Here is a 13298-nt window from a genome sequence, read left to right as displayed (position 1 = left end):
GCCCCACAGCTGATTCTAAAGATTTTATTGGTTGTGTCAATTAAAGTGTTGATTTCCTACACTATGCTACAAAAAATGCTAACCCCTAAACCTACCCCACACCTGACCCTAACCTTAACCAGTGAAATTGACTGCACTGCGGGATTGGCGATGAATAGCGTGGCAAAGAACGATGCAGTTCAGGAGATAAAAAGATTATGCGATATGAGATCGTTCCGTAACTCCCCAACGCGATAGAGTAAAATCTTACCCCTGCGCTGCGCTGGGACGGCTCGCGGGAGAGCTCGTGGGTGATTCCGTTTATATCATTAAGCAGATGTTCAAACTCCAGTCCGAACACCACTGGCCACGAGCTTTGAGCTCTGCTCTCACGGAGAATATTTACTTATATAGCATATTTTATTTTAGATGAACTAAAAACAATGTTAAATTTCTAAAGTTTTATTTTGAAATGTAAGTCAATAACAATTGGCTGAAGCCAGAGCCAATGGTGAAAGTCTTTGCGGGAGGAGACCCCGCCCCATTTTGGAGATTCTGCCCACTTTTGGAGTTCACGCCCCATTTTGGAGATCTCCAGTCTGCAGTTATATCTACTTGGAGTAGCCGGCGCTCAGTGCTCATGTATCCCGACGAGAGCAGCCTGGACTCGGCTAGTCCTTCTGACATTTGCCGCTGGCTCTGATATCTCTGTAGTGGATAAACATAAGATATAATTCGTTTTGGGTAAATCTTAACAGGTAATCTTTGGTCTTTATTCTATTAATATGTTAAAATTAAAATGAAAACAGGCAATGTTTGATATATTTCGTTTCATTGTAATGTAGGCCATGTACGTTACCTGAACATTTCTGTGGCTATTAATATGTTTAAATGAAAACGAAAAGGGGCAGTGGTGTTTGATATATTTCGTCTTATTGTAAATACAGTGAGGAAAATTGCAGTAGCCAAGGTGAGCTGACTGATGTTATCAAGTAACGTTATGCTGCTGTTTGCAGAATTACCGGACTTGCGTCGTCCCGTCCGCGGGAGTTCACACACCTGAGTCAAACTCGCGAAGTCCGAACTACCGAGGATGCAAGTCCGAAATTTGCGTACTTGGTATTGAAACGCGCACAGACCTACGTCACCAGACCGTTTGCCTAATCTTCTTGGTACTTTAGACCGCGATGGAAACGCAGACAGCAACCGGTCTGGGGGAAAAAAGTTCCGGTACAATTCCTGGTACAATTGTTCCGGGTAATTTCGATGGAAACGCGGCTTTATTTCAGAATAGTGAAAAGGTCCAAAATACAAAAAATGTGTAAAACTTTTATGAAATTTAAATTCCAAAAAATATGAACACATCCAAAATACACATTTAATTGTTAATGCATTTTATCTATTTTCTTCGTATCTATATTCTGATGGGGTTTTTTTTATGCGGTAGTTATTTATCCAATTTATTTTATTCCTACAAACATGGTGTTTTTTCTGACTTTTGGCAGTGTTTTCTGCTTTATACAGTGATAAAAGAGACCCAAAATTTTGTCTGTCAAAATCTTGAAGTCTAATATGTCAACAGAATTAAAGTTTGAATCTGGTTTTATCCAATGTTCAGATTTCTGTCCCGAAAATGTATGCATGTTGGTGAATATTTAATTACATAAATTAGTTAATTTCCTTATTTACACAAAAAAAAACTTCAGAAAACATTTAATATGAACAATTATCCTAATGTACATTGATTAGTCCACTAGGTGAGTATGGTGTTATCAGTTAAAATGTTTACCCAATTCAACCTAAAATGTAATTTTGTTATTTTGCTCCTCTCTCAGGTATTACCAGATGCCGATGGCCTATAACCCCTATGCATACGGGCAGTTTAATATGCCCTACATGCCCTATCAAGCCCAGGGGCAGGCTGGATACCCCGGAGCCCCTCCTGCACAGCAGCCCTACCCCTATCCTCAACAACCGCCACAGCAACAGCCCTACTACCCTCAACAGTAGAGCGCACCTCTCACTCCTACAGCCACACTCATTCCTGTAAACTAGCACTCCTCTTACTGCACTTAACTATTAACACTCCTGCACTCACACCCGCTCTCTATTTAACATCTGGCTTTATCTGGGCGGGGTTTAGAATGCAGGCCCCTCCCCCTCTTTGTGGGTGGACTTTTAGGCCAAGGTTCACAAAGCAGGTGTGCTAGTTGAGGGAAGATCTGATCTCTGTCTCTCTCTTTCTCTCTGTCTTACCCTCTAGCCCAAAGTGAAGCTGCTGGCTGCCTGCCACTGCTTATATCTTATTTTTGTAATGAATACTGACATATAATCTAATGCAAGAGCTGTTGATTTCTTACCTTGATGATGATAATTTAATTGCTGGAAGAAACACCATGGTTCTGTCTTACTGTAACCCTAGTTGTATCATTATACCTCCTTCTGTTCATTCTACAATCATCGCTTCGGGAAAGGAAAAGTTATACAGCTTAGAGAATGGATTTGTCACTAAAAATAATTCATTTTTGTGTTTCATGTGATTAAAACCTGTCTGATGTTAAAGATGGTCTTTTTATTCCCTCTCTATGCATGGTACTTTGAGCCTGTAGGCGTACTTTCAGCATTTTTGGTCATTGTCAATGACTCTCCGCATTGTTTTGCGTTCATCCAGTCAGTGCCAAATCCAACAGCTGAGCAGATTGAGTTCAGATTAATAGGCTGGGCTGTGAGCGTGGCTGCAAGTGTGACTGTCACCACACATGAATTCAAGTGTGTTTGTTCGATAATTATTCCCATGCTATTTTTGTCTTGAAAGAGCCATGCTGAACCGACTCTCCATGGATACAGATGGAAGAGGATGGGGGGGAGGGGTTTCACATGCAGGTAGATGAATGTTTATCGGGGTATCAGAGTGTTTTGATTATGTAAGGATGTTTTCCTTAGGCCATAACACAAACTCTGTTCACATACACTTGAGCTGTGCATTGTTGTTTTGACAAGTGTCATTTGCCTTCAACAGTGCATTTTAGGATAATGATGTAACTTCATTGTCACCTGATTAACTGCAAAAGCATATTGTGTGTTTAAAAGAGAATACATGACCGTAACTACAGTCAAAACCTTTATGAGCTATAAATGACGTTTAAGACGGTCTAAAAGCCTCACACACATATTAGATAATGTAATTAACACCACTGGCATCATGCCTCCTCAGCTGTTGGCTCTTACTGACAAGCATTCAAATGCCCTTCACTTCCGGAAATAGTTTTGCATTACAATCTAGCTTGATAATAGGGCTGGGATTTAATAGATCTCCTGATTTGTATCAATTTTAAACGCTTTGGAATTTTGATTTGATTCATTCCCAGTTCATTAGGTCATATTTTCAGTTATAATGTCCATTTTACTTGCATATGAAATAAAAATGTTCTCAGCTAATGTTTTCAATTATACAGGTTACCTTCCAACTTGATACATTGGATATATAACACAAACGTAGTTCAGTTGTTATTTAACAGCTGCAACCTCAGTGAATCAAGTGAAGTAAACTACATTTTTGTGAAAAACTTACTGTGTAATTTTTTAATGAAATATTATAAATTAAAAACGCGAGCGCTTCTTTTTTTTAAATTCCATGGGAGCATATGAAGTTTGTGATTAATTATAATGAACGGGTAGTCATTTGTTTTTTAATTGGGCAACACTGGTTGTGCTGTATGGTTTTCTATGCCGGTATTGACGATAATCGTGATATTCAAATAATGAAATATCATTATCATGTTAATTAGGGGTGCCGCAATATACTGGTATTGGCGATATTTAAAAATGAGTAGCAGATTTAGGATAATATGACAACATAATCTAGCGCCAGCGCCATTATGGAGCGTTAAACTCTCACGTGTGATTTGTTACATTCATACTGGACACCAGATGGCGCCCTCTCGCATAAAGCCCACAACTGAGACTCGTAGGAGTAATAACACAAATGACTGAGGAAATCCCTTATATGGACAAAGGAATCCAGCTGTGGCTGTATCTGAATAAAGTGCAGAAAGAAATGTTTTGTCTGATGAAACATGAGCAGAATCAGCTCTCGATTACAGCAGCATAAGGTTTATCTGCGTTCTTAAAGCCATCTCAGGTATTTTCATATGGATAATGTATATTTATATTGCAATGCTGATTGACACAGCCTTATAAAATAAGAATCAGTTCTCAGGAGGAAGTTATTTCAAACACTTGATAGACGCCGCTATAATGCAAGTTTGGAATAAAAATATTTAGTTATTCTCATAAGTTGTCCTACTTTGACACTATACTAAACTAAACACGGTTAGCATTTTAGTCTTTTCAGTTTAGTGTAATTGTTCCTTTTGTATGCAATGGTGTGTTTTTTGGTCAAAAAAGAAAATAAAGATTAATTTGACTGATACTTTTAAGTTTTTAAGATTTCTGTAGATATCACGATATATTGTTATTGTGAATTTTTGAGGCCTCGATAATCCTGTAGTGAAAAATCTGATATCGTGTCAGCCCTAGGTTTGTTTTTTGGACCGCAAAGACAATAGTTTTTTTTCTTGCTATTATTTCAAAATACACTGCCTTTTTACTTGATCAAATTAAATTCAAACTGGTCATTTGGGTAAGATACATCTTCTTTTAATCTTGGAATCATAGGAATCGAGATGGCAATCAGAAACAAAATGTATATTTTACTACTAATTTTAGTTCTATATTTTACTCATACCACACATGAGAAAACTTACTCCGGTCGTGCCTAGCCACGAGTCATTCTGCGTGCATTTATTGTTAGTCAGATTGTTAACATTGCTGCTGGTGTGTTTACATATACTTGAAGGGGACAGAAATAACTTAAGATGGATCATGGCTATTCATTGTATTCACGATCAACCTGCTGAAAGCTCATTTCCTGTTAATGCTTAATTTCCCAAACTCTTTTGACCTCAACCAATCAAACTGACAAAAAGCAGGTGTGAAATTCTCCCTATGCGTGTTTACCGTAAGAGAAATGTTCTATGGCAATGGTGAGAGATTTATTGAGCGAGACAGGTGTGTGTATATAAGTATATAAATATCAACATATTTAGGAGGGTCTTGACGCACTGCCAAATCTTCTGACCTTTGACCCGTAGAGATGAATCCATGATGACGCAAGAGACAGAGTCATTAGTGAAAGCTGAGGGTGCAAGAGATGGCTCTATTTGCATGTATGTCTGTATGTCTTTCAAGTTAAGTTAAGAGGAATGCTTTGATGTGCCTCGCCATGGATTGACCTCATACTGTAGCCAGACATACTGGGACATGAACAAGTGTATTCCCAGCAGGTGCATGTCAGGACATCTCATCCTCAAGAGCACAAGTCACAGATTCTTGTGTAGTGAATATGGCCAAGTTATTTAAACATCTATGTTTATGTAATGTAATAGCTCATCTAGAAATGAGATTTTCATATAAGGAACAGACTGCTGTGCACAAGAAATTCAATTAACTTTATGACACTTTAAAGGCACTGAGTGGGCACACTTTAACTTCTATAATTTAAGGTACATATAGTCTATATTCATTTTACATATTTATTATTAATGTCTTCTGTTACTGATATTGCATTGTTTATGCACTGAAAAAAAATTGTTTTGAAACAATTTTCTATCAGACATTTGAGGTAGAAACACTGAAAGAGTATTTTCTTGTAAAACATGCTCCGATAATCTTTACTTACAACTTTCTTTACAAAAAATCATTTTTACAGTGTGTCTGTCATAGAGACCAGCTGATGAAAATCTAAAAACATTAGCAGATGGACTATAGGGGCAAAAAAAAAAAAGTTTTTACAGTGCATTCATTATTTTATCTTAATAAGATTTACAGAATTATTCAGACAGATGGATAAATATATTTATATTAATTATTCTTGCTTCTTAATCAGGGGCCTTCAACACAGTAGCCATTGACTTCCATAGTATTTTTTCCATACTATGAACGTCAGTGGCTACCGTCAACTGTTTTGGTTATGAACATCGTTCAGAATATCTCTTGTGTTCAACAGAAAAAATAAATGCATACCGATCTGGAACAACTTGAGGGTAAGTAAATTATCTTTTTTTTTAGTAAATTCAATAATGATTGAAGGATTGACTGAATACTGGAAGGCTAATAGCTGATACAAAATTAGGCTCTTCTATAAGACAAATACAAAAATATAGAAGTTTCTGTAGGATCGTTCTACCTCATCATGCCCACTGTCTCTCACTCAATCCTGTCAACTGCACTGTCCACCATCCCACACAAAATAAACACAGCCAAAACACAACTGGCCACTGAGGGGAAAGGGAGAAATAATATGCTATATTGCATTAAGATTCCTCATAAGCATGTGTGTGTGTGTGTGTGTGTGTGTGTGTGTGTGTGTGTGTGTGTGTGTTTGTTTGAGAGCAACAGACTGGGCCTTTGGGCTGATATTACAAGTTCAACACTCATAACACACTTCAAAAACATAATGTTCTCCTTTTTTGGCCAGAGTACAATATAATTGTATTCATTTAATTAAGGAGACAACATCAGGTGAGTCTGTTTCACCCTCTTTTTCTATAAGTTGTCTTTATAGAAGAACATCTCTCTGATTCTCTGAAACGGTAAAGCCATATGGCAGAAAGAGAGGCACCATGCAGCTGTGAAGTCTAGTTGCGGTATATGCACCCATATGTGTGTGTGTGTCATTGTGAGTGTCGCATAATCTTTTCATCTAACAGGTGCTCATTGCAGTATTTGGTGGGTTCTCTTTGTGTGCTTTTGCACGAATTCACAATATGTTAGTATTTGTAGAAGAGAATATTAAACAGCCTATCCTTGATGCTAAAAATTGATGTATTTTCTACATTGAATAAATTAATAGCCTACCTTTAAAAATGTGACCATTTCATGCAAAAAATATAAAAAACATTTGTAAATTAATGTTTTTTTTTATAAACTTCTTAAAATGTGTGGAGACGCCTTATTAATCCATTATGATTTTACAGTTCTGATAATAATTGTAATAGCCTAACTGCTGCATTCTTTGGATGAAGACAGTCTAACAATGTGAATCAGTTTTGATTTTGTCAATGTATCAAACGTGTTATTTTATATTGTTGTTTTTAATTTCCTCTAATTAATGTTGGAGGTGGGTGTCTAGAATTCTCTTGGTGCGTGCGTGTTTTTGTGAGCGCGCAGCGTGATTGCCAGGAAGAGGCTGAGCGCACGAGCGCGCGCGCGTATTTAATTGAGTGTGTTGCGTGAGTCTGCACGCGCTCTGCTGTCACAAACAGAAGATGTTTGACAAGCTCACCAGAGACACAAGCGCTCATTTCTAACCATTTCAGTTGTTTGTTCCAGTCGCGTTACATAAAGGTAAGTAAAGTTGGTTGTCTCTCATGTTTTTGCTCTTAATTAGAAGCAATTCTATGCCGTAATGGCATCTATGCTTTATAGTGAGGCATGTTTTGTGTGTTAGATTATGTGTAACGCTACTGCTCTCAGGCAAGATTACTCAGCATGACCACAATAATATCGCACTACAAGGACACCTGTGTCTGATTAATTCTGGTATTAACAGTCATTTCCTGGAGTTCAAACAAGTTTGTGTTGACAAACTCAAACCTTACAAAAAGCTTGATTTTCACGCTGTTTCTATAAAGAATGGTTCTGTTGCTATATAGTGTAATATATAGGGATCAGGGTCGTTTAACAAAAGAGCAATGGAAGCGCGAGATCTAGGTTCGTTTTTAGACAGCACAGCTGCTGCTCCTGCGTCGTCTCCGAGTCAGTGACGGCAGTCTGAGATCCCCAAACAGCCGCTCCAAATATAACGCGTGCCAGACTGTGCCCGGAATGCGACGTAGTGGTGGAAACCGAACCCCATCTCGGCTGCTGCACCTTCATCCTGGCAGACAGACACATAGCATCTCTGTACACAGATCTTTGCGCTATTCTGCAGCGCGCGCGCGTCTATGTGTATGTGCACGCAACTTTTCCACAAGCTTTAATTTACACACTGCCTTCACAAGAATTACTATGGTAACCATAACGTTTGCTAAAAATACTATATTAAATCCACTTATTGTTACTAGATTAAACCGAGTTTGCTTAATATTGACGACTGCTGGCATAAAAATCTATTTTGGCACATTGTTTTGAAGAAGGACAGTTCAATTAAGCAATATTTCAGCACTGCTACATTCTTGTTACTGTTGCTTTAAACAGCAGTTCTGTAAACAAGTAACTTAATTTTGAATAACTTACGTTTCTGACATAAAATGACCTGTAAGTTTGTATATTTCCTCTCTACGAAAAAAAAATAGTTCCACTTGAAGCCAAAGCATCACGTTCTGAGTGTCGCCAAGCAAACAACAGACTGAAAGGCGAACTGGAAATTTGTAAATGAATGGAACGGAGCGATTTTCCTTCTCTGCTCATAGAGTTCTGTAATTACTCCGCTGAAACTCCACTCCGGGTTTTTATTGCTTCGAACGATCCGTTATTATAATTATTAAAAATAATAAATTGATATTTTCATATATTTTTGGGTAATTTTGTGATTATATGCATTAAAATAATATACGCCAAAGCATGATTGCACAATAATAAAAATAGATAGGCCTACCCATATTTATTTGGAATCATTTATTTACACTGTTAAAAATAAAGGTTTTAAAAAGGCGTATTCGGTGATGTCGTAGAACCCTTTTTGTTTCCCCGAAGAACCTTTCGGTAAACAGTTCTTACAGGAAACAATTTTTTTTCTTGGTGTAAAATAATATTTTGTGCAATGGAGAGGTTCTGTGGATGTTCTTGAAATGCCAATAAAGAACCTTTATTTGTGTATAATACTTATGCAGAAACTATGGTTACCAAGTAAATTTATGTAAGGATTGATCAGTGGCCAAAAACCTAGACCAATGTGTTGCTGCCCATCAGATGTTAGATGTCTATCACACAATTATTTAGCATCTAAGTTTTAGGCCACCTGTTTGATAACCCAGAGATGACAAAGATGCCAAGAGCTACTGCGGTGTCTGTGTGTGTGGAGGCGTATGGCTTAACACTGGTGAAAGTGAGTCAGTGACTCAGTGGTCCGACATGAAGACGAGTTCAAACACGATGAGAGTGATGACATAAGAATGAAGGATGCACTCTATCCAAACAGAGCTTGTGTGTATGTGTGCTTTCCGTTTAGGGAGTCGTCATTATGGGAATATAATTTACAGCACCTGCCCCTGCTATGAAATAAGTTAAACATAATGCATGCATAGAAATCCATATTTGCAAACTGACTCGTCGCTGCAGATCTCTTACACGCATTGGTATTTTTGTCCAAATCAGCATAGTGTATGTTGCTGGAGATACCTCTGCTTCTCAACTGGTTTTGATTCAGTGCTTTCCATTAAACACGAACACAGTAAACACTGACACAGCACAGTCCCAGAAATGTTTATCATACAGAATTAAACAAAAATGTCTTTAAGATCAATCATAAATGCATTAATATTACTATAAATTTCATAGGCCCAAAATATGCGAAAAAATGACTTTTTAATTTACTTGGTTTTTATAGTTTGAGCATTTCAGTTTTTAATTGAATTGAATTTCGATGGTTTCAGCTAATAATTCACCACACAACAATCAAACAAACCATGTTTGTCCTTGTTGAAAGCGAATATTTTCATTTACCTTGTGTAGTTTTGTTTATGATATGTTAAAATCTCTCTATGTTGGCATCTGTCTAATTTGTCTAGTTTTCTTTCAAATGACAGATGAATTTGCACCAAAATATCATTTCATACACTACATGTAAGTCAACATGAAAACAACTGGGAGTAATTTTCTCCGCACTTTTAAACACTGATTAGCCTATTTATTTTGCTGTCGCAACTACACAATTTTGTGGCTATAATAACTTTATTTTACCTTGAGCACAGGCAAGTCAGTTCATGAATGAAGAAAAAAATATAAGATATCTCATTACTATTGATAATTGGTTGGAGGCTTAATAGGTTTAATCACTGATTTGAGCTTTTTTGACACTGACTGTCAGCTGAATATTTAAGTAAACCTTGCATAGTGCTCAGAGTAAATAAATGTTTACAGATCTGAAAGGATTTTTTGTTCTGAGTAAAAACATCACACAGAGATGTTTTTTTTTCTCTCTCCTTTACTGAATAAGAATCTGTCTAGCCATCTGTACTGGCAAGAGAAGAGAAGGACAGAACAAGAAAAAAAGAGAAAAGAAGACATCTTGTTTTGGTAGTAATTGGCTTGGATGGTCATGGGGCATATGGTGGCCTATGACTGATATGACCTTTGAATCTGAAAATTTCAAGATGTCAGAAACAGGAGAATCTGAACATATCCCAGAATGCACTACGGAGGAGACTTCACCTCCTTGTTGTACCACAGACTCAGAAGACTGTCAAAAATCCAGCCAGGTGATAATATAGATTCAACAACTTCCATCAATTCACTCACCTTGTTTCATTTCCTCCTATCATTTTCTTTTTATCCTGTTTAATTTTTTTTTCTCTTTGAGCAGCCAAAATCAGATGATAACCACAGACAACTCAAGAAGAAACCGAAGGTAGGATTGCAACTGAATCTAATCATTAAAGCACCCTCCCTATAGAGCATTCATTTCATTTATGAGTTTATTTTCCTTTCTAGCTTGCCAGACGTTTATGTTAAATTGATGTGGCTATACTCGGCAGAATATTGCTTTCTGAATCATTCTCTGTCTTCAGTGGGTAAATGCCGTTTGCTACTGACTGCTTAACCTCAACGGTTATGTGTCTCAGTCCAAATACCATTAGTAAACATTGCATTCACTCCCCTGATAGTACAAAGTTACCTAACTCCATAATATAAATCACATCAGCAGCTTTTAGACAGTCTGGGACCAGGTCCAAATAGTTTAAAAATAGCGTAGTTACACTTTTCACCCTGTAGTGTTGATCCAATGATCTAGAAATGCAATACAATTTAAACCATTCCTAGCTGCTACATTTACAAAATGAAACTTGTGATGTATTTAAAATCATTTTTATAAATAACAATATGTCTTAACAGGTTAGTATTTCAACTACCATACAAAAAAGACAATATAAAAGAATACTCTTTTTTTTTTTTTTGTGTGTGTCCAATATACTGTATAATATTGTTGAAATAACAAAAGTAGCAATAATGTACACTGAGAACGCTCTTCTCTAGAAAAAATCTATTTCTTTTCAATAATGGGGTTATTGAATGAATGTGTTTGTGTGTTACAGGCTAAAGGAAAATTAGTTCGGAGCACCGCTGTGTGTGATGAGTCTTTATCCACTGAGGAGAACAGCAAGGTAAGAATCATTCATAAACTAAAGACACATTTACAATCTTGCATTCATCATTAAAGTTAATTTACATAGTCTAGTAGATGGATAGGACATACGTAAGTAAATCAAAACTGTAACCACTGATTTGATAAGTGTTTAAATGATAAGTTTTTCAATGGTATTTTCTTAAATCATTATATTTAGTCCCCTAATCCTGAATATGCAGTTACATCTATTACATGCTTGAAGTGAATCATAGAGTTTGGGAAGGAATTCTGTTCTGTCTGGTCCTAGGAAAAAGAGAGCAAGACAACTGTATCTAGTAACCATGGTGACAGTCCTGCGTGCAATGAGGAGGAAGAGGAGACAAGCATCACATCGAAAAAATTAAGTTTATCTAAAGGTAGTTTGCATTGCTTGTAGGTATTTGTATATCATATTTGCGCACAATATATGAACATGAAATACATATTTTAACTAGGTCTGTGAAAAATATTGCATAAATTTCTGAAATGAATGTGGGATGTTAAAAGTGTTAAAAGTAAGGCTTTTTTTAAATAAGCTTCAGAATGAGCAGATTTTTTATTTAAAATATACTTCCTTTGTATTGATTTTAAATTAATTTGAGGATATATACTACTGTTCAAAAGTTTGGAATCATTAAGATTTTTAATGCTTTTGAACCAATGCTGTATTTATTTGATCACAGCAATATTGTGAGTAATAATATTATTGCAATTTAAGAGAACTATTCTATTATAATATATACTTAAAATGTAATGTTACTTAAGTCTTCAGGATCACATGATCCTTCAGAAATCATTCTAATGTGCTGAATTGGTGCTCAAGAAACATTTCCAATTATGTTGTGTTGAAAATATTTTGAACTAGAAGTCTTTCGAAACTTTCTGAATGTCTTGACTGTTACATATGAAAAATGTAATGCATCCCCGCTGAATAAAAGTATTAATTTATTTCAAAATAAAATATTTTTAATGACCCCAGACCATTGAACAAGAAGTGCATATTTTATACAGCTTTTAATATTGTGTGCAAATACTTGCAATTAATTTCAGATTTTATATTTTTTTTTTATTATTTTTTTTTTTTATTCAAAGTCCTAATTTTAACTTGCTTCCTATACTTTGCATATAAAAAATATAATTCTATGCATGTGTGTATCTTTTAGAGCCCAGTCTGGAGTACACCGACTCCACAGGCATTGATCTGGAGGAGTTTTTAATCACTACTTTGAAAAACAGTCCCAGGTGGGTAAAAGTTGAAAAATATCCCTTCATTCTCCTCCTTCCATTTGTGCTGAATCAGTTTATTTTTGGATTGCAGGGACAGACTGATGCTTCTAAAACTCGAGCAAGACATGACTGACTTTATGACAGACAACAGGTATCATTCCATGCATGTCTTTCATGCTTTTGAGATAGACGTGTTTGTGATGTGCAGAGGTGTAAAGAGTACCTAAAAACCATACTTGAGTAAAAGTACAGATACCTTACAGTGAAAATTACTCCATTACACGTTACAAGTCACCAATTCCAAAACTACTCGAGTAAAAGTCTTGGAGTATCTGATTTTAACAGTACTTAAGTATTTTACTTATACTAAATATAGGCTCAAAGATGCACTAGTCAAAGAGACATGCCAGCAAAAAACTGTAACGTTGTGGAGAAGCTGCGGAAAACAGGCAGAGGCAAAGATCTATGTGCATGTGTTTAATGGAAGAACTAGAACAAACAATAAGCCAAAAACCAAAGGGAACAAAGAACAGAATGACTGGCAAACAGATAACCATTACATTTAACAACTCACAAGGAACTAAAGAAAAACTAGGGCTATATATACGCAGGGGGCTAACAAGCTTAACAAGATAAGACACACCTGGGGAGACTAATCAAGGAGAACCAATGAACAAACGGACTACAAACTGACTACAAACACCAC

General features: G+C 36.4%; 2 protein-coding genes across 4 annotated transcripts in view; both read left to right on the top strand.

Annotated features, from left to right (window-relative positions):
- The window catches only part of LOC107669307 (programmed cell death 6-interacting protein-like), a 16645-nt gene extending 14104 nt beyond the window's left edge, over nt 1-2541 (top strand). For both annotated transcript variants that reach the window (XM_016461485.1, XM_016461476.1), the window contains exon 18: nt 1815-2541. In XM_016461485.1, coding sequence (XP_016316971.1) covers nt 1815-1989 — 175 coding nt within the window. In that variant the 3' untranslated portion in view covers nt 1990-2541. The remainder of the gene's footprint in view (nt 1-1814) is intronic.
- A 4727-nt stretch (nt 2542-7268) lies between these two features.
- The window catches only part of LOC107669332 (cAMP-regulated phosphoprotein 21-like), an 11875-nt gene continuing 5845 nt past the window's right edge, over nt 7269-13298 (top strand). The window contains exons 1-7 of one of the 2 annotated variants that reach the window (XM_016461507.1): nt 7269-7386; nt 10210-10460; nt 10565-10609; nt 11295-11363; nt 11634-11742; nt 12529-12607; nt 12684-12743. In XM_016461507.1, the coding sequence (XP_016316993.1) occupies nt 10320-10460; nt 10565-10609; nt 11295-11363; nt 11634-11742; nt 12529-12607; nt 12684-12743 (503 nt within the window). In that variant the 5' untranslated portion in view covers nt 7269-7386; nt 10210-10319. Of the gene's footprint in view, nt 7387-10198; nt 10461-10564; nt 10610-11294; nt 11364-11633; nt 11743-12528; nt 12608-12683; nt 12744-13298 lie in introns of both variants that reach the window. The other variant, XM_016461503.1, reaches the window with a different exon arrangement.

The sequence above is a fragment of the Sinocyclocheilus anshuiensis genome, unplaced genomic scaffold, assembly GCF_001515605.1.
Source record: "Sinocyclocheilus anshuiensis isolate Anshui unplaced genomic scaffold, SAMN03320099.WGS_v1.1 scaffold253, whole genome shotgun sequence".
NCBI classification, from domain to species: Eukaryota; Metazoa; Chordata; class Actinopteri; order Cypriniformes; family Cyprinidae; genus Sinocyclocheilus; species Sinocyclocheilus anshuiensis.
This window is presented reverse-complemented; position numbering and strand designations above follow the sequence as displayed.